The 23,760-nt window shown below is 47.6% G+C and overlaps 1 protein-coding gene and 1 long non-coding RNA gene across 2 annotated transcripts in view; one reads left to right on the forward strand and one right to left on the reverse strand.

Moving 5' to 3' along the window:
- Window positions 1-3,672: 3,672 nt before the first annotated feature.
- On the reverse strand, window positions 3,673-20,535 carry LOC141998638 (CMRF35-like molecule 6). Its single transcript, XM_074971494.1, has 7 exons — window positions 20,496-20,535; window positions 15,326-15,652; window positions 14,089-14,227; window positions 7,770-7,879; window positions 5,396-5,448; window positions 4,766-4,906; window positions 3,673-4,128 (listed from the first exon to the last, which is right to left on the reverse strand). The coding sequence occupies exons 1-7, from the start codon at window positions 20,533-20,535 to the stop codon at window positions 3,976-3,978; spliced, it is 963 nt and encodes a 320-aa protein (XP_074827595.1). The 3' UTR covers window positions 3,673-3,975.
- The window catches only part of LOC141998644 (uncharacterized), an 89,703-nt gene continuing 73,198 nt past the window's right edge, over window positions 7,256-23,760 (forward strand). The window contains exon 1 of the long non-coding RNA XR_012641875.1: window positions 7,256-7,362. This is a non-coding gene — a long non-coding RNA (uncharacterized LOC141998644). The remainder of the gene's footprint in view (window positions 7,363-23,760) is intronic.

Genomic DNA, 23,760 nt, shown 5'->3' on the forward strand with positions numbered 1-23,760 from the left:
AGTGGTAAATACCCATTTTTTCATGCTTTGTGTGTATAAAAAGATCTTCGATACTTTCCACAGTATGCATCCGATGAAGTGAGCTGTAGCTCATGAAAGCTTATGCTCAAATAAATTGGTTAGTCTCTAAGGTGCCACAAGTCCTCCTTTTCTTTTTGCGAATACAGACTAACACGGCTGTTACTCTGAAACCTTTCATTGAAACAGTTTTCCCGTGGAAAATAATGATTTGATGAAAGTGAATGGTTTGGCGAAAGCGCATTGATTTTGGACAGAATTACATTTAGGGAAAAAATGGCTCTTTTCGTTTTGTTTTGTTCTGAAAAAGTCAAGACCTCTCTTTCTTTTTGACTTTTTCGGGACAAAATGTTTTGATTTTTCTGTTTCAAAATTGACTTTATGTATAGGCTTGAAATCACCAGGTTTTGAATTTATCCCAATGAAATGTTCCCGTGGACCTGAAACAAATTTTATTTTGCGAAAGTTTGATATGCTAATGAAATACAGAATTCAGAAACCCCTGCACATGGCATGCGGAGAGACAGAGGCCTCTAAGAGATTCCAAATGCTGGGACTATGGAAATACAGCTTCAGTGCAAACTACTTTTTATTGGCACATCTACAGTACAGAAGGAATTGAGATGGTCACTTATTACAGATTACAGTCTTTTTGTTAATTTGTGACAATATTTCCCCCCAAAATACTGACATTTTTGCAGCTCTCAAATCTCATTTTCCAACCAGCTCTACTCTTGAATGATACATTTGGTGGCAATTATGTTATTCAGCCACTAGTTGTCACAGTGTATTGCGTAGAGATCCAGGCAGGTTATTATCCCTGGTAAACAAAAGAGGTAAAGCTGGAATTTAAGCTATGTGGAAGCCTGTTTGCTTGTGTCTGTAGTTGTATCTGTTTTCTTTAATAAGCACTTCCTCTTTTAGAGAGGTGGTCATGCCACTCATTAGAGCACACTCCAGTCACTGATCCCAGCTCATGATATGCCATGAAATGCCAACAGTCTATGCATCCCTCCCTTCCAGTACCAGGTTTACAATGGTGCCATTGGGGCCATGGAACTGGGCCCATGCTCAGAAGGGGCACCAGCCTGCTCCACTTGCACTGCGCCCCAAGACCCCGCCAGCCCGCTGGCTACCCCCCGCCCACCACTTGCTCCTTTTAGCCAACCCACTGGCTGGCCAAGTCTCCTCTTTGCCCCCTGGTCCCACCTGCTGGTTTCTCTCTGTTCCCAGACAGACCACAGTGCACCTTTGGCTCTGGGCAGTCTCTGCTTCCCACCACCTGTGAGGCCTTGCCTGTCTCCCCAGAGCTGAACTGCCTGGGACTGGTGCAGAAGCCTGGCCAGTCTTGGCCTATTCGGGAGAGGGACAGTGCTGGGGGCTTGGCTGGGCCCCTCCAGGCAAGTGGGTCTTGAGGGTGCCCGGCTGGGGTAGGCCCTGGCCTGGCTGATCACGCCACTCCCGAGGCACAGTTGTCTCCCAGCAGGCCCCCCAGTGGGTGCGGCCGGGAGGCAGGGTGTGGGGGAGCGGGTCTCTGGGGGGGTCAGAGGGATGCTGGGATGTGAGGGGGAGGGGAAGATCTCTGTGTATTGGGGCACTAGGGAGTGGGGGTGCTGGGCAGTTGTGGTGGGGCTGTGAACAGCTGATCAGCGGTGACAAGCGGCACTGGGGGCGAGGGGGAGGAGCTGATAGGCGGGGCCGCCGGTGGGTGCTATTTTTTTGTGTGGGTGCTCCAGACCCGGAGCTCTCACGGAGTCAGCGCCTGTGGGGTGTTGGGTGGGGGGGCTGTGTGGCGTGGCAGGGGCCCGCCCCTGAGGGCAAGGGGCATGCTAGCAGCACAGGTCCGGGTGGGCCACTGTGTGTCTGGCAACTGCCGGTTTGTAAATAGTGCCCTCGCACTGGGCTGGGCGGAGCGGGGCTGCCCTTGCCATTCCATGCCCCTGGCTGGCCACTCGCTCTGGAGACGGACCTCCCCGTGCCATGCCCCATTGCCTCCGTGGGGGCCCACAAATATGTTTGGTGCCAGGCCACAAAAGGTTAATCTGGCCCTGCTCCCTTCCCAAACGCCTGAGGGAAGAGATGGGCTTTGTAGTGGCAGGACAGCTGACTATTTTGGTGTAGGGGCCCCTCATAAACACCCTGCCAGCAGCTTCCTCTTTAAACAGAGGCCACTGTGAGTGTGACGAGAGTGTGACTGTCTACAGCCATACTCACCTCCTCCTAGAGCCTGTTGGCCCTCTCATATTGATTAATCATCACACAATCAATATGTTATACCTTATATATTCGTTGTATGTTAATTAGAGTTGATTTGCAGGGTTATAGAAGTATAAGATTGATCCGTATTTAGAGGAACTATGTAGTAGACATAAGTGAGACAAGCTGAAATCCAAGAAACTGGGCTGAGGCCTGCAAGACTTAAGCTGAGCTTCTTTCGGCCTTGGAGACAAGAAATGACGGCATAAGTCAAGGACTGAGAAATAACCCGAAAGATTGTGGGAAAAGAGGTACCAACTGGTAATATTGCAAAAGTCTAGCTGGGAAGATTAAATTTAAATTATAAAATGCTGTAACAACACATATTGTCTCCAACGGGTGCCTTAACCGCAAGATAAAGGTGGTACCTACCCAGTCGATAGAATTCAGGGTTCCTTGTGTTTCTAGGGGACACAGTCAAATAAGAAAGAGAGGATTGACACTTTCATGTCCATGCACAGAATGTAGGTACAGACAGAATCATAGTATAAAAAAGGGTGCCCAGAGCAGGAAAATTGAGCTTCCTGTGAGAAACTCCAGCAGGAATCACTCCCGTATGGATGATCAATCCATGAGAGGGCCAACAGGCTCTTACACCATCTAGGAGGAGGTGAGTATGGCTGTAGTTATAACTAGTACATGGTACCTATCTTTATTTGGAATTGTATATGCTGGGACATTTATGATTTTGTTGGTAACTTTAATAAAACTGCTAAAAGCTAGATGCTCTTGTAATTGTCTGTGTTATTTGTCTGTGGTTTCATGTGTTCCTATGGGCTCTAGACCCAGAACAAACAGAGATAACTCTGTTGAACTTGAGACTGTAACTGCCACAGCTGAACCCACTGAAGCATAATTAATATTAAATAGAATAAAAGGCTTCACAAGGTAGCCTCTGTCTCTGCTGACTCTGTCTCTATGATTTCAGTAGCATTGCACTTGCTTATGCCATCTGTGAATCTGGCTCTTTGCTCTCCTACCTCTGCATCCCGTTTCACATGTTCATCACAGGGGGACTCTCCTGTCTCCCTGGCATGAGCTGTTCATTGGGAAATTTTGCTACTAATTAATTATAAGGATTCAGATACCCCTGAGCATGGGATGCAGAGAGACAAACACCTCTAAGAGATTCCAAATCCTGGGAGAGTGGAAATACAGCTTAGTGCAGACTACCTTTTACCGGCATATCTACACTACCGAAGGAATTGAGCTGATCACTTATTACAGATACAAGCTGACATTAGCCCCTTCCCATGTTGTCCCTTGCACCCTGTTATTAAGTCATTCCAAGGAACTCAGTCCAGAAGAGAGAAAAGAGCTTTTTATTAACAATTGTCTAACTTTAAAGCACCAAAATTCTGGTGGACACAGGGGGAGTGTGCTAAACCTGCAGACCCATACAAAGTCCTTCTAGAAATGCTCCCAGTCATCCAGAAGGTGAAGCCACCAGGAATATGTTCTGTGTCAAGTTGAGGTGAAGAACGAGAAGCACTGAGCGGTAAGTAAATCTGTGAAACCTGTCTTGCTGGGAATGGGTCACAATCAGCAGCAACACTAGCATCTCAGTGCAGGGGGGACCTGGCATAAGAAGAATAATGGAGGAACATGAATCTGAAAGCATCTATGTAACTGCAGGGAAATGAGAACAAGCTGCTAAAAATTCCAACAGTAGGAGGGCGAATGTTCCAAGAGCATTGAGCTTCATCCAGTATCTTTTTTCCCACGCTTTCCTTGAGGACGAGAGGGGGATGTCCTACTGCGTGTGTTTGGATTCATTTTGGGATAGGTGGTCTGCTGAAGTGAGGTTGGAAATTTCACTGTGCCAGGAACAACCTCTTCTGTCGATCTTGAAGCCTGAAACAAAACACCATGAATCAGAGGACGCAGATTATTTTGCAGCGGCTCCAGGCACCAGCGAAAAATGACCTCAACTGATTCTGTTGCACTTTCCTGTAGAGTTCATTAGCTGTTGCCACTAGATGAGACCAGTGATCTTTAAGACAGAGCAAAAGGCTCTGTGCCGGAAGGGCCAGAGGGAAGAATTTGCCCACAGATTCTTTTCATTACTTGATCACTCCATCAGTTAGTGGGAAAATGTCTCTTTTCCATGGAAAATTAAGACAAACCCAAATATTTTTGGCATTTCCATGGAAAACTTGGACTTGTCATCAAATACCCAAAACCCAGTTTTCTTTTGTTTTCAGCAACAAAAACCAAAAAAAAAAAAAAAAAAAAAAAATCCAGTTGAAAACTGCCCCAAACTGCAAAATGTTCCAGTTTTTGGATATTTGGTTTTCTGATGAAAAATCAAAACGTTGTGAGGAGGCCAGATGCTATCTATGAATTTTTTTGTTGAAAATCCAATTTTCCATTGGAAAACATCTGACCAGCCTTATCCCCTGCTCTGGTCTCATGAAGAATTCCCATGCTGGTGACTTACACTCTCCAGCAGCACTCAGCAACAGTGGTAACCATTGGGCTTTCTTCCTACCTGGGTCTCATGTATGGCATTTTCATAGACAGCCTCATCATCTGCTGAGTCAGGTGTCTCCTCCATGGTCATGCAGATGGCTGCCTTACAAGAGGCTTCAGGTTCACTGGTAACGAAGGACGACGGGGTATTTCCAGGTACCTGAAACAGGCATGTGAGGTGCTCAGAACAAAGAGAAAACTTCTTTGAGTCCCTTCTTCCCAAAGTGCCACACTGGGGAGCTCTAGGGCTAGAGAAGCCAGGAATCAGTTTCTGCTCTGCACCTTTGCTGACTGTGTTTGAAGAATGACCCCTAAACAGAGTGATCAGTGGGGCTTGAATTTGACACTTTCAGCATTAAAAGATTGAAAACGCCACCACTTACGCTACGGCAGTAACTCTGCTAAGTGGTGGTTGTAGTAAACTCTTGTATGTGGACCAGCCACTAGAGGGGGAGAAAGTCACACGTTGGGCTAGTGTGGGTCACATCTGCAGTTACTTCAGCCCAGGAGAGACAGGTGCCCCCTTTCGAGGGCTGATATTTAGATCCGTCCGCACTAGGTGACCGGTCCTTGGAACACTGCCTTTTCCCGTTTTTGAGCAATGTGTGAAATACTCTAAACTCAGGCATCTGCCTCGGGTCTGCCTTACCAGCCGATAGGGATGTAAGTTCTTGTCCCTTTGTCCAGGTGCTCCCTCAAGGGCTGAAAGAACAATGAAAGAACATCCGATGAAGTGAGCTGCAGCTCACGAAAGCTTATGCTCAAATAAATTGGTTAGTCTCTAAGGTGCCACAAGTCCTCCTTTTCTTTTTGCGAATACAGACTAACACGGCTGCTACTCTGAAAGAAAGAGGCAGTGCATCAAAGTGAAGTCAAGCTATTTTTATGTGTGTCTAGGTGTCTCTAAGGCCCGCGGCACACCAATATCTAAGCACCTTTATGCAGTGCCAGGTAAATGAAGTTACCCTCGGAAAAGGCATAACACACAGCAATTTTCATCATCTGAGCGCTTTCTGAGAATGAGTTTGGTAAACACCTCTGTGCCTATGTAGCCCACTGAACTTGGGTGATCCAGTGGTGCTAACATGGACTCAGCCCAGGAGGTCTAAATCAGTGGTTCTCAACCTATTTACCATTGTGGGCCGCATCCAATACTACCTCTATGACCCTGAGGATGTCACATGGGCCGCAGCTCTGTGCTGATTGGGCTGCAAGCGGCCTGCGGGCTGCAGGTTGAGAACCACTGGCCTAAATGAACCAGGTGAACCTCCCAGTACAGAAGTGGTTCTAAGTCTGTGGATCCCCAGATCCACTATGCTTTTCACTGCACGTGGAAAGTGGTAACATTGGTAATACAGTGTGTTTGCCCTTCTTCCACAGCTCAGCCCCTCTTTCCTGCTACCATGAGGTTAGGACTCTGCGGATATGTTTGGCAAGGAGAGAACAGAGCCAGGCAACACTACCCAGGGAGGACTTCCCATAGTTAAGCACTGCAGAAACTTGCCAGAGAGTTTAACACTGGTCTGACTGGCCTCAGCTTCACATGGTGGGATCATTATGCCCAGCTTTGGGAGCATTTCTTTGGTGGAAGGAGCCAGCCATGCTGCCAAAGGAGAGTCGGCTGCCACCAGCAATGCAGAGAGACATTGTGACAAGGTGGCCTCAGGCTCTGTGTACTTGTAACTGGTTTGAGATGCAAATAGAAGATCTTGGGCATGTGCCAGCAGCATTTAAACGCAGCAGGGTCATGTGGTTAAGGTGGCTCCAGGGTAATGGAGTGCAAACAGGTAACCAGGTAAGTCGCTTTGGGTGTGAATGACACACCCTGGGATAGCAGTTGGAGGGCGAATGGAATAGCTGTGGGTACAGTGGAATGAGGATGCCCTGATATAACCCCCACCAAAATAGTTAAGTTGCTTCCATCGAGATTTAATTTTTTTGAAATAAGGTGCAAGATAAACAGATAGATATAAGATATAAGACCGGTTTCAGAGTAGCAGCCGTGTTAGTCTGTATTCGCAAAAAGAAAAGGAGGACTTGTGGCACCTTAGAGATTAACCAATTTATTTGAGCATAAGCTTTCATGCGCTACAGCTCACTTTGCTGTAGCTCACGAAAGCTTATGCTCAAATACATTTCTTAGTCTCTAAGGTGCCACAAGTCCTCCTTTTCTTTTTGCATTTCTCACATAGATAAGCCCTGGCTCTTCTGCTTTGTATGTGTGCAATATAGGCAGGGTGGGAAAAATCATTAACTTTCCTTTTGCTTTCTAAATAGCTGCAGCGTTCTTTCTCACCTTGTGCCAGAGCTAGTAAAAGAGAACTCCAGGGTTTTACCCCCGTGTCTGGGGCTCATTAAAGCCCAGCTGCAGGTCATTGAAGCTAGGAGGAAAGATCAGTGTTACCCAATAAAAGGAGGTCTTACAGAGGTTGTTCCAGGAAGGAGGGAATTGGTCTGTTTGCTTCTGGCTATTAGAACCTGGCTAGCCCAGCTGCGGCTAATAAAGTCAGAGGTTCAGCAATTCCCAGAGTGCAAAATCCAAGCCAGCCTGGGGCTTTCAAGGTACAGAAAGCCTTTGTAGCAGCAGCTGGCAAAGAGCTGGTGATTCACCATCAGGTTAGTGAGAGACGCCCTGCTACTATGTGTTTCTCAATTGTTTTCTTTCCATTTGTATTGGAATGTATGAACTTAAAAAAATTGCAGGCTTCTTAGAAATAAACACGCCCACCCATCCAGTTGGCCAGTGTTAGGTGTCTATGCTATGACTGGGATTGGGGGTTCTTGGGGTTTGATCCTGTGGAGACCTACTGCCTTCCAATTTTTACGTCCTCTCTGTGTGAGCAGTTGCTGGGGTGGGAGTGACTGTGGCTAGATGCTTGTGATATATGTGGAGACCGTTTCTCTGCAGTGACCTTTGGTGGAAGGAGCACTGCGGGTCAGAGAAATGAAATGGAACATGCAGGCTGCACTGGCTAATGAGTAAAATGACTCATTACTTGGGAAAGTGATTGATAATTTTTTACCTTTGTGTCTCCTCTGCGACATCCTTCTAAACAGTACAGCAGTGAGCAAAATCAGAAGTAGAACCAGCAGGATGCATGGTGTCAGGATATGGAGGACTGGGTCTGTTGTACTTTAAAAACAAGAGAAAAAGAGAGTCTGTTTTTTACCCTGCTTGATACTTACACTTTGTTTAGGTAGCATTTTAATCAAAGAGCTCATTGCCTTTGACTGAGATGTGAGTATTACCCCCATTTTGCAGAGAGAGAAACTGAGGCATGAAAGTTTAGTGATCATCTCCAATGTGCTACAGTGAGATAGTGGAAGAGCTGGGAACAGACTGCGGATCTCCTAACTCCCTGCCTTACAGTCTAAGTGCTAGTCCCTTGACTTCAGCTGCCAGTTAATTTTTTACATTTACATTCCTAATGCTCAGTGAGGGAGAGCTGGGTTCAGATGGGAACTGGCAGCCAGTGAAGTGTGTGCTTTGTTTCGTGACTAGAAAACCTTGGGTGCGATTGCCTGTGGCCTCAGCCCCTGGAGGCCTGTGATGAGGGCAGTCTCAGCTTTCATTTTTAAAAAAGTCTCCAGCCCTCCTGCTTGCCGAGAAAGGCTTGCTGATGTGACCTGAGTGTAGCAGTGAAAATAGATCTGAACTGCCCCATGCATATCAATGAAGAGCTCGCTTCAAGAGCCTCTGTTCTGCAGGGCCCTGCCTACTGCATGCCCCCCAGCAGAGAGCTCTGTATGCTGCAGGAGAAAAGTGCAGTGAGTCCCTCCCGAGCAGTTACAACCTGGTTGCTGGGATGCTGCCCCTCTCCCCTATCCAGGTGGGGGAAGGTGACTTCTCATGCAACCTTGATCCCCTCAAGGGGAGGGGATAAGTGGGGTCCTATGCTACTTCCCCTGCTGCTCCAGCCTCCAGGTGGAGATGGTTCAGGGCTGGGCTGGGAGGGGGCAGGCAGCTATGGGGTCCTGTGTTGTGGTGTCACTGAGGCTCTGATTGCTTTAATCTAGCCCTGACTTCAATGCTGCTGCTTCAGACCAAAGATGTGAGTTCACGTGCCTCCAATCGGGTTTCGTGCTGCCTTCCGGCAGACCCTGGATGGTATTTGTCCTAGACTCAGGGTATGTCTACACTGGCAGAATTACATCACCGGCAGTTACAGCGCCGCTCAGAGCGCTGAAGGGAAACCGCTGTTGTGTGTTCACACTGTCAGTTGCCAGTGCAATAGCGTGTTCACGCTTGCAGCGGTACTGGGAGCGGTACGCTCTGGGCAGCTATCCCACAGAGCATCTCTTCCTCTTCTGCCGCTAGGAGTTGTGGGAAGGCGGAGGGGGTCGCGGGGCATCCTGGGTCCTGTCCCAATGCCCCGTGATTCATTGCTTGGCATCCCAGCAAGCCCTGTGCTTCTGTCCGCATTTGGCGCCTTCTTTCAATGCTTTGCGTACTGCGTGCTCGGCCTCTTCAGGCTGCAGGAATGGATCCCGCACTGCTGACCAGTGTGCTGCTCGCTCTCACTATCATGTCATGAGTGGCAGTGGAGTTATTCCTTAAACTACAAAGGTAAGAGGAGTTCAACACCGATCTCGCCACGCGTAGAAGCTACGACACGGGATTGATCGTGACATTCATGGAGGTGCTGACCACAGTGGAATGCCGCTTCTGGGCTCGGAAACAAGCACTGAGTGGTGGGATCACATCGTGATGCACGTCTGGGATGACGAGCAGTGGCTGCAGAACTGCTGGACGGGGAAAGCCCCATTCATGGGACTGTGCGATGAGCTCGCCCCAGCCCTGTGGCACAAGGACACGAGAACGAAAGCTGCCCTGCTGTTGCACTGTGGAAGCTGGCTACTCCAGGCTGCTACCGATCAGTCGCTAACCAGTTCGGAGTGGGAAAGTCGGCCGTTGGACTTGTGTTGATGGAAGTGTGCAGGGCCATTAATCACATCCTGTTCTGAAAGACGGTGACTCTGGGCAACGTAAGTGACCTTAGGGAAGCCCATTTTGCAAAGCCATCCACAACGGTGGAGGGGTGATAGATGGCACACACATTCCAATTCTGGTACCAGACCACCTAGACACCAAGTACATTAATCAGAAGGGGTATTTCTCTATGGTTCCCCAGGCTGTTGTGGATCACCGTAGGCATTTCACGGACATTAACGCAGGCTGGTCCGGAAAGGTGCATGACACACACATCTTTCAGAACACTGGCCTGTTCAAGAAGCTGCAAGCAGGGACTTTCTTCCCAAACCAGAAGATCACCATAGGGGAAGTCGAAATGCCCCTTGTGATCCTGGGAGACCCCGCCTACCCCTTAATATGGTGGCTTATGAAGCTATACACGGGGAACCTCGACAGCAGCAAGGAGCTGTTCAACAACAGGCTGAGCAAGTGCAGAATGACTGAGTGTTTGGCCATTTAAAGGCCTGCTGGTGCTGCCTATATGGGAGGCTGGACCCGGCTGATAGCTGCATGCTGTACACTCCAAATTCAGCCTCCAGGTGCAGAGCCTCAGCGGTCCAGCCCTGAGCAAAGCTTTCACCCTTCCCATCACACATATTATGAACAGCCAGAGATCAGGGCTATTAGAGGGGCACACTGCGGGGCCATAAGGATCAGGGATGCCTTGAGGCAACAATTTGAAGCAGAAAGCCACTAATAATTATTGCTGTGCTCGGGAGTGCAGTGCTTGTAATGCTAGGAGGTGATTGTGATTGGTGCAGACAATGCATTGTGAAGGCTTTGCAGGGCTCTGTTTGCTTTCAATTAATGAAATAAAGATTGCTTCAAGCCAAAACAATTCTTTTATTATAAAACAACTGGAGAAGAGAGACCACAAAAAAACACATCGGCACTGAGGGGGATGGGGAAAGGGAGGGCCCCAGGAGGAGGTGGGGTCCGGGGACAGTTAAAGATTTGTGTATGTCCAGGTATCATATGCAGCCTTGTCCTCTGGAGTACAGTGCAGCGGGTACTGTTCTTCAGCAGGGCTAAACTGCAGAGGGACGGGTGTTGAGTGCAGTGGGTACTGGGAGTCCGGAGGGCTGGACTGTGACGGGGCAGGAGTGGAATGCAGTGGGTAGAGACTGGAGTCAGGAGGTTGATAAGAGTGTGTTGGCGGTGTCTGGGGGATGCATGGGAAAGAGTTTTGTGACAGCGGATGCAGGGGAGGGTGGGCGCGGAGCTGCTTGGTTTGCAGAGCTAGTAGCGCCTGGAGTGTGTCCTCTTGGCGCTCCATAACGTTTAAGAGCCGCTCCGTGGCTTTGTCCTGGAGTGCCATGTTCTCCTTTCAGTCCCTCTTCTCGCTGTCCTGCCACTCCTTCAATTCTTGTTTTTCAGCCATGGAATGCATCATGACATCATGCAGAAAATCCTCTTTAGTTTTTTTCGTGGCCACTTTCTAATACTGCTAAGCAAGCGATAATAAAGAGGGAGGCTGGGCTCCCAAGGTCATGTCTGTGAAGCCAAAATGCGACGTTTTACAGAAGCAGTATTGTTTGCAACACACACACCACTGATTCAATGATTTAAAACACAGCCGCTATTCACATATCTGTGACTAACTGGCTGATCCCAGGCAAGCACACACAAGCCACAAGACCCCCAAAATGGTGAGTAACTGCAGGGGCAGGGGAAATCAGTGTTCCAGGACTATACTGTACACTGGGCACGTGGCTCTTGGGGAGAGCCAGCACTGTAGGGGGGGGGGCCTTATAATAATTTCTGTCCCCACGTTTTCCCCAGGCTGTGTTTATTATGGAAGATATCTTGCTGAGGGTGAGCAGGGAATCAATGGAGGGTCTTCTCCAAGACTGCGGCTTCCGCCCTGGCCCTTATGTGGCTTGCCTGTGTGCAGCAATGGTGTCTCCTACCCCCCGCCCCCATGACGGCAGAGTGCCATGGGAAAGTTACCCTTCATGGGCCAAGAAACAAAGCAGCTCTGCCAAAGAACCTGTGGCAGTGGATTGCCCAGTATCTCCGTGAGAGTTTCCTGGAGATCTCTAAAGCAGATTCCCGTGAAGGGAGGGAGTCAATCAATGCCCTGTTCCGCCGCTCAGACTAGGCATGTGGTGGTACACGCATCATACAGACAGAAGCCTGCTTTCTGCAACCCTCCTGCCTCCAACAACTCACTTCAGCAATTCCCAAAATCAAAGCTACTTACCAGGGGCCTCCTCTTCTGTTTGCGCTTCACCAAGCTCCAACCGTTGTGGCTGGCTAGCCTCTTCCGGGGTAGAGAAGAGCTCCTGGCTGCATGCATCTCTGACCTCCAAGTTGTCCTCTGCCTCTGGGTCCCCCTCCCCTTCCACGTCCTCATCCAAGATTTCCTCCTCCTGTCTTGATCCATTCTTGACTGGCACGTGAGCCACCGAAGTATCCACAGTGGCCTTCGCAATGGAGGTGGGGTCGCCACCGAGTATCATGTCCAGCTCTTTGTAGAACCGGCAGCTCGTGGGCGCAGCACCGGAGCGGCGGTTTGCCTCCCGCACCTTGTGGTAGGCATTCCGCAGCTCCTTCGCTTTGACCCTGCACTGGAGCGTGTCCAGAGGTGAAAGTAAGCCAGTACAGTCCGGTACGGCGTACTGGCAAGAGTCGGTACGTAGCTGACCATACTGGCAGAGGGCAGCTTCCCCAGGCCAGCGATTTAAAGGGCCCAGGGCTCCTGGCAGCTGCCAGAGCCCCGCTGCCAGAGCCCTTGGGCAGCGGCGGCGGCTGGGAGCCCCAGGGCTCCTGTGGCGATTTAAAGGGCCTGGGGCTCCCAGCTGCCGCTACCACAGCCAGAGCCTCAAGCCCTTTAAATCTCGACTTAAAGGGCCTGGGGATTTAAAGGCCCACCCCCTTCTGGTTGAGCCCCCCTGCTTTCCGGTTGAGGCCCTTCCTCCCTGCTCAGGACTCCGGCGTACCAGTAAGTCCTTTAGGTTACTTTCACCCCTGAGCGTGTCCTGGTCACCACCCCTTTCTGTCATGCATTGTGAAATCTGTCCGTAGGTATCATAATTTCTACAGCTGGAGCGTAGCTGGGACTTGACAGCCTCCTCTCCCCAAATGCCGATGAGGTCTAGCAGCTCGGCATTGCTCCAAGCTGGGGATTTCCTGGTGCATGGAGCAGGTGTGGCCACCTGGAAAGATGCACTGAGAATACTGCACATGTCACTGAGCAAACAGGAAGGGGACTTGCAAAATTCCCAAGGAATTTAAATTTACGGGGTGGGGCTCACGGTTGGTCACCTGAGGGCAGGGCAGTAGAGGTCAAACCAGTGACCAGAGAGGTGAGAACAGGCATTGTGGGACACCTCCCAGAGGCCAATCGCAGCACCGTAATCATAATTGGGGGGGAGGGATAGCTCAGTGGTTTGAGCTTTGGCCTGCTAAACCCAGGGTTGTGAGTTCAATCCTTGAGGGGGCCACTTAGGGATATGGGGCAAAAATTGGGGATTGGTCCTGCTTTGAGCCAGGGGGTTGGACTAGATGACCTCCTGAGGTCCCTTCCAACCCTGATACTCTATGACCAGGGTGTCTACACTGGCACTGCGGCATTGTAGCCTCGGTGCAGAAAGCTGCACACCTCTCGTCGGTGTGGTTTTTATTTTTTTTTTAACAGCGCTGCAACTGTGCAGTTTCTGCGCACTAAGTGGCTTGGCAGCGTGGACACCTCTGGAGTTACACCGCAGAAAGCTGCTTTACTGCACAGAAACTTGCCAGTGTAGACAAGGCCTCAGATGCTATTGGAGTTGAGCTTGTCTCTAAACCTCCAGGACTATGGGTGTCCTCTGCAGGGAGTGCCTGCCCTCCAAGGGCAGTGTAGAAACCCCAGCCATGCCAGAATGCTCCATGAAACCGGCTCCTCCATAGTGCCCTTTGGTCAGGGGCTGTGGGTATTGAACCCTGGTCCACAGGACTCTTAAAAGCAGGTATATTCCAATGTGCCACCAGAACGCAAACCTGAACTTAGACTGAGGACTCTAGTCCTGGGATCTGAGTAAGAAAACGCAGAGGATCCTGACCGGTTCTCTGCTTCTATTTAAACTGAGCAGAGGTACAGGACATGGTCTGTGCAACTCTGTTTTTCCATGCTTACGCCCGCCTCCCCTGGGCTACCAACTCCTGGTGCCTGCCTCTGACATCCTGACCTGGCGCACCCCGTGAGCCTGGGCCTCTGGTCTGTCTTGGACTCTGATCTCCTCGGAACACCTGACTCTTGGTCTGCCCTCTGGCCTATCTCCGGTACAGGTCTCCTGGTATCCAGATCTGGCCTGGCTCCTGCTCTGATCACTAGGTCAGACTGCCCACGTCCTGGTCGTGACCCCTCTAGAATGTGCCTGGACACTCACCCTGCAGGAGGGTTGCTGCTGTGAACGGTGGAGCTTGATTGAGCCACTTCAGGGGCAGTCCCTCTGAAAGGAGACTCAGTGGAGGCCGCGTGAACTGTTGTGTCTCTCGTTGGTGCTGGTGCTGGTGAGGTAGGAACAGCTGTAAACAGGCAGACTTAGCTGTGTTAACCGTCTTCTGACTTTTTGCAAACTATTTTGACTTCATATTAACTGAGCATGTACCTGCCTTTGTTTTCAGGGTATTGAACACGCTGTTTGTGCATTTGCGGGATGACTCCTATTAATAATACCTAGCTCTTACATAGCCGCGGTGTCTGGTGCTTTGGTCTTAACCCTGTGGGTCTACTTATATCTCCTGGTTTATTTCTTGTGGACTGAAACTGCAAATAGCTATTAAAGGTTTAGAAAGATGAAGCTTGGTTTCCTGTGCAGTGATGGCTGCCCTGTCCCATCTCCTTACAAATATAGTATTCACGGCCTGACTACGATGCATGCAAAGCTCCAATTAACTTGTAACAAGACTTTGACATTCAGCAAAAGCATCCCAGCTCAGGGCGGACAAGTTGCTACTGCACATGTGTAACTTAAACATTCTGTTTTACAGGTATTGTTACTATGCTCTCTGTCTGCCGGCTGTTTCTGGCCTCCCCTCTTCTTCCCTACGCCATCCTAGCCTAGGTCACTATTCTTTCTCCCACACCGATCTCTGGCACGCATTTATACTGCAACATGGGCATTGTCGTACTGGATCAAACCAGTGGTCCATGTAGATGTGCTTCTGACAGTGGCTGCTACTTTAGAGGAAGAGGCAAGAATCCCATAATGTAGAGAATAATCTGCTCATTGGGGACACTTCTTCCAGCTCCCCTCAGTTAGTGGTTGGTTTTTGCCCTGAAGCAGGAGGGTTTATATCCCTTACACGCTTCTCTTCAGTTTAGGCCTGGTCTAAACACGCAGTTGCGCTGATTTAACTACACGTGACTGAAAACCAATTTAGTTAAACTGGTACAACTTTGTACGTGGACACTCCGAGACCCCAGGTTTAAAATTGTAAGCTGAACTGTTAAAAACATCTGCAGACTGGCCTACACACAAACGTGCACTGCAATAATTACTGCTGGTTACAGTTCACACCCCTTGTTCCAGCATAAGTCTGTGTGCAGACACTTTGGAATAAGTGTCCTTAAATTTTGACTTAAGCCAGTAAAAATCAAAGAAGACTCATGCAGAAACTTACCTGGAAGAACATTCACTTTCACAGAGAACATGAGATCCACTCCCAGTCTGTCTATCCCACACCAGTAAGTCCCAGAGTCTCCCTCTGTGAGGTTTTTCATGGTCACTATGAACGTGCAGAAAGTGTGAATGTCTTTGATGGAGACTCTGTTGCTCTCCACCTTTGCCTCTGACCCTGTCGTAACAACTATGAGGCAGGATGTCCAAGTTGTTCCTCTGCACCAGTATTTAATATAATTCTCATAGCCTCTGCCGTACCAACACTGTACAGTGAGCTCTCCATCCAGGGGACCTCTTGCCTCCTGAGGGCCAATCAAAGCCCAACATCCTACAAAAAAAAAATCCAGAAAGAAATGGAGATAAGAACATAAGACCAGCCAGACTGGGTCAGACCAAAGGTCCATCTAGCTCAGTATCCTGTCTTCAGACAGTGGCCAATGCCAAATCCTTCAGAGGGGATGAACAGAACAGATGGATATAAACTGGCCATCAACAAGTTTAGGCTTGAAATTAGATGAAGGTTTCTAACCATCAGAGGAGTGAAGTTCTGAACAGCTTTCCAAGGGGAGTAGAAGGGGCAAAAAACCTGACAGTCTTCAAGACTGAGCTTGATAACTTTTACGGAGGGGATGACAAGACTACCTATAATAGTATGTAGCTGATCTGCAACAGCTATTAGCAAATATCTCCAATGGCTGGAGATGGGACACTAGATGGGGAGGGCTCTGAGTTACTACAGAAAATTCTTTCCCCGGTGTCTGACTGGTGGGTCTTGCCCACATGCTCAGGGTCTAACTGATCACCATAATGGGGTTGGGAAGAAATTTTCCCCTGGATCAGATTGGCAGAGACCCCGGAGGGGTTTTTTGTTGTTTTGTTTTGTTTTTTGCCTGCCTGTGCACCATGGGGCATGGATCACTTGTAGGTTTAAACTAGTGTGAATGGTGGATTCTGTATAACTGGAAGTCTTTAAACAATTATTTGAGGACTTAGTAACTCAGCCAGAGGTTATGGATCTATTTCAGGAGTGGGTGGCTGAGGTTCTGTGGCTTGCAATGTGCTGGTCAGACTATACAATCGTTATGGTCTCTTCTGGCCTTAAAGTCTGAGTCTATAAGAACAGGGCAATTTTTTGACTGATCCATCCTGTCATCCCAGCCCAGCTTCTGGAAGTCAGAGATTTAGGGACACCTAAAGCATTGGGTTGCATCTCTGACCATCTTGGCTAATAGCCATTGATGGACCTAGCCTCCATGAAGTTATTGAATTCTTTTTTTGATCCAAGTTATGTTTTTGGCCTTCACAACATCCCCTGGCAATGAGTTCCACAGGTTGACCTGCGCACTGTGTGAAGAAGTATTTCCTTATGTTTTAAAACTGCTATCTATTGATTTTGAGTGACCCCAGGTTCTTGTATTTATATAAAGGAGTAAATAACACCCCCCCCCACTTAGTCACCTCCTTTCTAAGATCAACAGTCACTATCTTTTAATCTCTCCTTGTCTGGAAGCTGTTCCGTAATCATTTTTGTTGCCCTTCTCTGTCCTTTTTCCAAATCTAATATACGTTTTGAGACAGGGTGACCAGACCTGCAAACAGTATTGAAGGTGTGAGAGTACCAGGGATTCCTAGAGTGGCATTATGTTGTTTTCTGTCTTATTATCTATCCCTTTCCTAACGGGTCCTAACATTCGCTTAGTTTTTTTTGACCGCTACTGCACATTGAGCAGATGTTTTCAGAGAACGGTCACAATGACTCCAAGATCTTTCTTGCGTGGTAACAGCTATTTTAGACCCCATTGTTTTGTGTATATAATTGGGATTATGTTTTCCAATGTGCATTACTTTGCATTTGTCAATATTGCATTTCATCTGCTATTTTGTTGCCCGGTTTTGTGAGATCCCTTTACAGCTCTTCACAGTGTGCTTTGGAGTTAACTATCCTGAATGATTTTATATCACCTGCAAACTTTGCCATCTCACTGTTTACCCCTCTTTCCAGATCACTTCTGGATATGTTGAACAGCACTGGTCCCAGCACAGATCCTGTCTCCACTGTGAAAGATGTTTGTTCCTATCCTTTTTCCTATCTTTTAACAGTTACTGATCCATAAGAGGACCTTCGCTCTCAACCCATGACTGCCTACTTTGCTTGAGGGACCTTGTCAAAGGCTTTCTGAAAGTCCAAGTACATTATATCTGTTAGATCACTCTTGTCCATGTGCTTGTTGACTCAAAGAGGATGAAGGCATGATTTTCCTTTACAAAAATTGTGTTGATTCTTCCCCAACATATTGTGTTCATATATGTGTCTAATTCTGTTCTTTACTGTAGTTTCAACCAATTTGCCTGGTACTGAAGTTAAGCTTATTGGCCTGTAATTGCCAGGATCACTCTGGAGCCTGTTTTTAAAAAATCTGTGTCATATTGGCTATCTACTAGTCAGCTCTTACTGAGGCTGATTTAAGCTATAGGTTACATATCTAATGTGAAATTGCAGAACTACCAACTAATGAGTTCCTTCAGAGCTCTTGGGTGAATGCCATCTGGACCTGGTGACTTATTACTGTTTAGTTTATCAATATTTTCCAAAACCTCCTCTACTGACCCCTCAGTCGGGGACAGTTCCTCAGATTTGTGTCCTAAAAAGAATGGCTCAGGTCTGGGAATCTCCCTCACATCCTCTGCAGTGAAGATTGTTGCAAAGAATTCATTCAGCTTCTCTGCAACGGCCAGTTCTTCCTTGAGTGCTTCTTTAGCACCTCGATCATCCAGCAGCCCAATAATTAATAATTTTTGGTTTTGGTAGCAGAGAAGATTTATAAATAGCATCAGGATGAGGAAACAATCTGACTGGCTAGTAGTACTGTCTGCATCTTTACAATCGGACAGTTCAGAACTAGTTAGCTGCATCTTCCTATCTTGTGTAGATTCCCATGTATCAAAAGAAAACACTGGCTTGGCTGTCCAAAAACAGACTAAATGTTTTCCTTTTGAGGTGTTTTTTTTTTTTTCCCCCTTCTCACTTGTGTGGAGGAGATTGGATCATCTGTAAGACCTTCCTCCTGCAGCCCGACCTAAACAACTTCTCTGAAATGAACTAATAACCTGAGCTTTCTAGTTCCAAAGTGCTTTGTTAAATCTCTCGCCCCCACCACCACACACACCCTCAGCTAGGATAGTGACACAAACATTCTGGCCTCTTTGCTCCACTTTCCCACACCTTTATTGTTTTGAAAAACAAATTGATCAATGGCAGGGAGTGGAAAAACACCAGTGCGCCCTTTAACCTAATATTTGTAAGATGCACTGACATTATATTATTTAAATCTAAAGAAATAAAATGCTTGATAAAGATGCCTCTTCAAGGCCTAACACATCATTAATAATAAGATCGCAACCAGCATTAAAGTAATCACCAGGAACTCGGCGAGCCACCTACCTACCAAAACTCCTTTCAATTCCTTCAATGTGCGGTAAGTATTAGAAACCTAGAGAGGGGAGGGGGACACTTCTTCCCTTAAGGATCATATTGCTGTTAGTCTGAAGTGTTTCTATGCTGTGACAGATCTGGCCATGGAGAGGAAAGCCCATTACTACACAGCCACCACGACAGATGACAGAAGGAGGGGAACCAGGTTGTTCAACAGGGCTTTGTTACGTCCATGTTGCACAGAAGAAGATAAAATGAATAAGAAACAAATACAGACAATTTTTAAACATCTACTCCTAATGTTTGTAGGACACCCAACAATGAGCATCAAGAAATCTGTGTCTTCTCACTAAAGTGAGGCCAAGACTTCGCAAAAGAGTCGTGATTTTTGAGTACCCCATTTGCAACCCCTTTAAAGAGTTCTGAATTTTCAAAAAGTGCTGAGCACTCACACTTCCTGCACCGGGGGGGAGGGGGGCTTCAAGGTACTCAAAATCACTAGTGACTTTATATAACCTTGGGCTGAAGTCTCAAACACCCACACAGACCAATTTGGAAGACGACTCACTAGCTACCCCAGCTGACTGTGTTACCCAAGCTAATCTCCAAATCGGAAATTCCTAGCCAATGCTGTACCCAAAAGCAATACTCATCAACCAAAGTACTTTCACAGAAGTGAATATGTTCATTTATAATCAAGGGAAATGCCTTTCTGACCTCTAACAATGTTTCCAGTCCTTTTTATCTTTGTGCTAGACTGCAGGCAAACATTTCTTTTATGACCAAACAGATATTTCAGCAGGTAAGTAAACCTAATACCTCCAAAGTAATTTTTCTCATGGTATATCCCAAGGTGCATCTGCACACTGGTTGTATGCATTAGGGACAGAACTGCTATCAGTCACATTGCTAACAATAGATTATCAGCCCAGCAAAGTGCATGAAGCTTAGAGTAGGGAAGAGGTGTTAATGCCACAGTTCAAAGCTCCTGACCTTTTCCAGCAGCAGGCAAGCATGGAAATATTCTAAGATCGTTGGCAGGCAAGATTTAACATTCTATGGTACCTGGATGTTTCCAAACCACTTAGATCACTTTCAAAAATGCTACCCAATCTACAGCCGATCAAAGGGCAGATTTTACAAAGGTATTTCACCAAGTAAAGATGTAGCTAGATACCTAGTGGGGTTTACAAAAGTGCCTAATGTGACTCTAGGTGCTTAGGCTGCTTATGTGTTTCTTGTGAACCCCACTAGGTGCCTAACAACAGTGATTTAGGAGCCTAAGTCCTGTTGACTTTCAATGAGACTTTGGCACTTAGATTAAGTCACTTAGCAGCCAGAGTCCCATTTGCAAAGTTACTGTAGCAGTATTCGCAAAAAGAAAAGGAGTACTTGTGGCACCTTAGAGACTAACATATTTATTTGAGCATCTGAAACCTGTAGCAGTATTGAAAACTTTCCCTTAATGCTTCAGCTCTTCAATTAAAAACAGTTTCCAGGTGGAGTTCTGCAGTTTGGGTTCCTACCTGGAAAGTGCTTCTGGGAATTTATTCTTTAGCCAAAATGTTCAAACGTGTGTGGTGAAAATTAGGCATGTGGGTTTGAAACCATTGCCTTTGTTCCAACAGTCCCTTCCTAGTCATATCCTCCTCCCACCGATACTGATGACAAAAATCCTGTAGCAGGATTCTTAGGCCTTTGCCCTTGTTCCACTGATCCCTAAAGAACTCCTCCTCACCTGGGAAAACAATCCAGCCCCAGCCAGGGAAAATTCTCATTGTCCTGGTTCCTTCTCCGCGCAGCAGAACACCAAAGGGAAAGTAATGCACTCTGCAATAAGTTGAGCTTTCTGTGTGGTACTAGGCCAACCAGGACCACCTTTCTCCTCTAATAGGCTACGGTAAAAGCATGACCCCTTATGGACAATTATTTAATTTTAGTTTATGATTTCCTGTTTTTTGACCGCTTCGCTTCCTTCTGAGAGGAGTAGATGCTGCTCACTCTGTTCTTTGTGGTTGGGTTATTTTAGGGGGGAGGAGTGTCACTCACTTCACCCGTTTTTAAACTTCTGTTTATATTTTCTTCACAATCAGGCCTGGTTTTTTTTGAACTCCTGCATCTTGTTCTCTCAATGGAATGTCTAATCATGCCCCAAAAGCATGAACAGTAACTGTGTGTGGTGCTTACATCATGAGGCCTAAAACAAGATCATAGTGGACCACAAGCTAAATATGAGTCAGCAGTGTAACACTGTTGCAAAAAAAAGCAAACATCCTTCTGGGATGTATTAGCAGGAGTGTTGTAAGCAAGACACAAGAAGTCCTTTTTCTGCTCTACTCTGTGCTGATTAGGCCTCAGAGTATTGTGCCCAGTTCTGGGTGCCACATTTCAGGAAAGTTGTGGATGAATTGGATTAAGTCCAGAGAAGAGCAACAAAAATGATTCAAGGGCTAGAAAACATGACCTATGAGGGAAGATTGAAAAAACTGGGTTTGTTTCTTCTGGAAAGGGAGAACACTGCGAGGGGACACGATAACAGTTTTCAAGTATGTAAAAGGTTGTTACGAGGAGGAGGGAGGTAAATTGTTCTCCGTAACCTCTGAGGATAGGTCAAGAAGCAATGGGCTTAAATTGCAGCAAGGGCAGTTTAGGTTGGACATTAGGAAAAACTTCCTGTCAGGGTGGTTATGCACTGGAATAAATTGCCTGGGGAGGTTGTGAAATCTCCATCATGGGAGATTTTTAAGAGCAGGTCAGACAAACACCTGCCAGGGATGGTCTAGATCAGTGGTTCCCAAACTTGTTCCACCGCTTGTGCAGGGAAAGCCCCTGGTGGGCTGCGCCGGTTTGTTTACCTGCTGCGTCCGCAGGTTCGGTCGATTGTGGCTCCCAGTGGCCGCGGTTTGCTGCTCCAGGCCAATGGGAGCTGCTGGAAGTGGCGCGGGCCGAGGGACGTACTGGCCGCCTCTTCCAGCAGCTCCCATTGGCCTAGAGCCGTGGACCGCGGCCACTGGGAGCCGCGATCGGCCGAACCTGCGGACGCGGCAGGTAAACAAACCGGCCCGGCCCGGCCCGCCAGGGGCTTTCCCTGCACAAGGGGTGGAACAAGTTTGGGAACCACTGGTCTAGATAATACTGAGTCCTGCCATGAGTGCAAGGGACAGGACTAGATGACCTCTCAAGGTCCTTTCCAGTGCTATGATTCTGAGATAAGACGATCCTGAGATGGAGTAAATTGGTATAACTCCATTGAATTTGAAGGAGTTGATCTGATTCCCACCAGCTGAGGATCTAGCCCAATAAACATAAAACCATCCACCTGCCTCCTGAAAAAACCTGAGTAGATCTAGAAAGATGGAAACACCTTGTTGTGATCCTTCAAGGTGCTGAACTCCACCTGAAAGAGGTATGCAGCATTAAAGTCACTAGGAACAGAGGATACCTGGTGGTGGAGGAGGGGCTCAGCACTTCACAGGACCATGTCCGCTAGATGTGTGTGTGTGTTTCAGAATACATTAAATCAATACCACTGTGACACTCTGTACCTCAGGGGAACCCCCTGAACCCCCATGTTTTCATCCTTATAAAATGATTGTGTGGTATCCAATACAAAGTTTGTCATGTTGGGTGCCTTTGGAAGGCTCCTGTTGCACTGAGCATTGTTGTTAATGTTGTAGGTTGTAATTTCATGTATATAGTTATGAGGCTGAAAATGTATCCTCATGGCTTAGAAAAAGCCCAGGCAAAAACTCTGCAGGAGCAGAGGCCCAGGCAAAACTCTCCAGAAGCAGAAGGGCAGTTCACACCTCATCAGGGCATGTATGGGACAAACCCAGCCCAGCCTCACAGAGACAAAGGATGCTGGCCTAGGCAGCAACAAATGATCTGTTGGACACTCGAGTGGGTCACCTTCCTTCCCTTGGTCAGTTTGGGACTACGATGAGGTAATGCTCACCTCACTCTGAAGTGGGGGGGGGGGGGAAAAGCCAAGAGGGAAGAAAGAACATGATAAAAGGGAGAGACATTGGCCATGCACTCACTCTTCCACTTCCATCTATAGATACCACCACCAAGTGACTAAAGCGCTGATCAAAGGGGAGAGCCTGACTGAAGGGCAACTAGCCAGCCTGTGGTGAGAAGCATCTAAGTGTGTAAGGGCACTGAAAGTGTTAAAATCAGCTTAGAATGTGTTTTGCTTTTATTTCATTGACCAAATCTGACTTGTGCTTTGACTTATAATCACTTAAAATCTATCTTTTGTAGTTAATAAGTGTGTGTGTGTGTGCTACCTGAAGCAGTGTGTTTGGTTTGAAGTATGTCAGAGACTCCCCTTGGGAGAACAAGCCAGGTACATATCAATTTCTTTGTTAAATTGACGAACTCATATAAGCTTGCAGCGTCCAGTAGGCATAACTGGACACTGCAAGACGGAGGTTCCTAGGGTTGTGTCTGGGACTGGAGATATTGGCTAGTGTCATTCGGTTGCACAATCCAAGCAGTTTACACACTAGATGCTGTGTGTGAACAGCCCAGGAGTGGGAGTTCTCACAGAAGAGCAGGGTAAGGCTAGCTCCCAGAGTCGAGGATTGGAGTGACCTAGCAGATCACCAGCCCAGATAACACCAGGGGAATGTCAGAGCCACCTCTAAAATAAACTGACCACTTCCCTCTCTATCGTCTTAACAGGCTGAATTTTGCTCTCAAACACTTGCAACCCATTGACTAAGTGTATGTCTAATAGTTGGCTGGCTGGCTGGCAGGCAGGCAGATCTGCCACTGGCAGCTGGCTTTGGATCAATCTCTTTGTGTCCATCTGAGTCTTGGATTGTAAGAATTTTTGCTGGCTGTGGTTAGCTGGATCAGGTCTCCAGTTACAGTATAAGAAACAAAGCGCTGGATAAGACAAGTTTTTTTTGTTTTTTAAATCCACCTCAGACAAGCCACATTGAGCCAGGACCGCAGAACAGAAACCAGTGAAGCTCCACCAGAGTTGATTTAACCAG

This window comes from Natator depressus, chromosome 14 (assembly GCF_965152275.1).
Source record: "Natator depressus isolate rNatDep1 chromosome 14, rNatDep2.hap1, whole genome shotgun sequence".
NCBI lineage: Eukaryota > Metazoa > Chordata > Testudines > Cheloniidae > Natator > Natator depressus.